Genomic DNA, 1,886 nt, shown 5'->3' on the forward strand with positions numbered 1-1,886 from the left:
AAAAAAAAAAAAAAGAGCTACAGGACCATAAAATTTTCTCCCACAAAAAGGCCACCTACTTACTTAAATCTTCATCTTCTTGCTGAGAGTCATTGACAGTCATATAAACCATCTTCTCCCTTGGTACACGAATACTGTTAGTCTGATCAAGTAGTTCAACTCCATGATCATTCTCAGGCTCACTCTCGACAATGTCTACGGTGCCACCTATCAGAGAAGATAACAGTTCCAAGAATTTATGTGAAAACTTCATTTCCACCTGTTGTACTTATTACATCTTACAAGCTTTTCTATAGCTATATTGGAATTCTTTCTTAAAAGTTATCTTCATGAAAGATCTCAAATGTTCTCTATCTAAACTACCCAAAAGTTATCAGGTTGAAGTGTTTGGATCGGAATATATAATAATGTGGAGGTTTCCTCTTACCTAAGTCATCCTCTCCAGGGTCAGCTTTAAAAATGTACACCTTGATGACTTCGGGGCAAGTGCCATCAACTTTACAAGGATCAATTTCCGACTCTGCATCCAAGGTCATTCCAGAGGAACCATCGTGTTCCATTTTCCCAGCATCATCCACTAAAAAGGCAGAAAACACGTTACAAATAATAATAGTAAATACTTAAATGTTACCATTTTCAAGTCTTTTTTACAAATATAATCTTTAACTTGATTCACATAAAACTGAATGATTTTACCTAGACAAGTAGACACGCAGGGCATGGTGGGACATGTGGCCAATGGCTAAGCCAAAGCCTGGACATGGAGGGCCTTGTGCAACCAGGAAGAGAAGCTCAGACTTGATCCTGGTAGGCTGGAGGTTTCTCAATCTGGTCAGGTGTCAAGATCTCTTAGGGAATCTAAAAACACAGGCCAGCACCTAGCAGTTCAATAGAATCAGAATCTACAGAGGTGGGGATTCTGATCAGAGGTTTAAGAACCTCTGCTGTAGGTGATGAGACACTTTTAAGCTGAGCAGTGACATGGTGAGATAGCCATTTTTGCTACACCATGTTGGTCTTGAGAAAGGTGGATCCAAAGGGATCAAGACATAAAGCAGGGATACTACTTGTAAGTAATGCAGGTGATGGATGCCAAGGCCTCGAAATCAGGATGGAGGTAGTACAGATGGGGAAGAGGGCTGGACTGAAGTCTATCCTAGGACTGAAACAGGAAGACAGTGCCTGACTGAAAACAACATGAAAAAGGAGCCAAGGATACTATGGAATTTCTGATTTAGGTGACTGAGTTATTGAGGGGAAGAAATGTTAAAAGAAATAAGGAAAAGGATCTCGCTTCCTGCAAGTTTAATTAAGGTCTGAGGGGTAACATTCCTAAATGTTCTCTGAACCGGTGCCTGTCCCTATCCCTCTGTGCTCACAGCACTCTTTGATTGTTTCTGAGTATATGACTCACTGTATTGTCACTATCTGGACTTTTCCCTCTATCTTTCCCATTGATAGAGCAGAACTCGCATTTTCATTATTCAGTCTTTTAAGACAGAGTCTGGAGATAGCAGATGCTCAGAATATAGATGAATCAATGATTCAATGAATGACTGAGATGTGAAATCGGTTGCTGGATATTCAAGTCTGAAAGCTAAAGGCTGACACAGAATTGGGAGCCACCAGCTCCGTGTTAACTAAGCCTTGAGGTCAGAGTGAGAACCTGCCATGTGAAAAAAGAGTGGGCTGAGGAAATCCTGAGAATATCGGTTTAAGGGAGGGGCAAGAAAAAAAAGAGTTCACAAAAGAACACGAGAAAGGAAAGCTGGAGAGGTTGGTAGAAAGTCATGAAGGAAGCTAGAGTGTTAAAAGTTTCAAGAATCTAGGAATTCCCATGGCAATAAGGCAGCACGCACACAAATCAGAAAGGAATGTCTGCGCTA

General features: G+C 40.9%; 1 protein-coding gene across 3 annotated transcripts in view; it reads right to left on the reverse strand.

The window, feature by feature from the left end:
* Positions 1-1,886, reverse strand: part of ZFX (zinc finger protein X-linked) — a 43,887-nt gene that overhangs the window by 5,969 nt on the left and 36,032 nt on the right. For all 3 annotated transcript variants that reach the window (XM_015589159.2, XM_025046597.1, XM_025046596.1), the window contains 2 exons: positions 428-577; positions 64-207 (listed from right to left, as the gene is read on the reverse strand). In XM_015589159.2, coding sequence (XP_015444645.1) covers positions 64-207; positions 428-577 — 294 coding nt within the window. The remainder of the gene's footprint in view (positions 1-63; positions 208-427; positions 578-1,886) is intronic.

Source organism: Pteropus alecto, unplaced genomic scaffold, assembly GCF_000325575.1.
Source record: "Pteropus alecto unplaced genomic scaffold, ASM32557v1 scaffold23, whole genome shotgun sequence".
Lineage (NCBI taxonomy): Eukaryota > Metazoa > Chordata > Mammalia > Chiroptera > Pteropodidae > Pteropus > Pteropus alecto.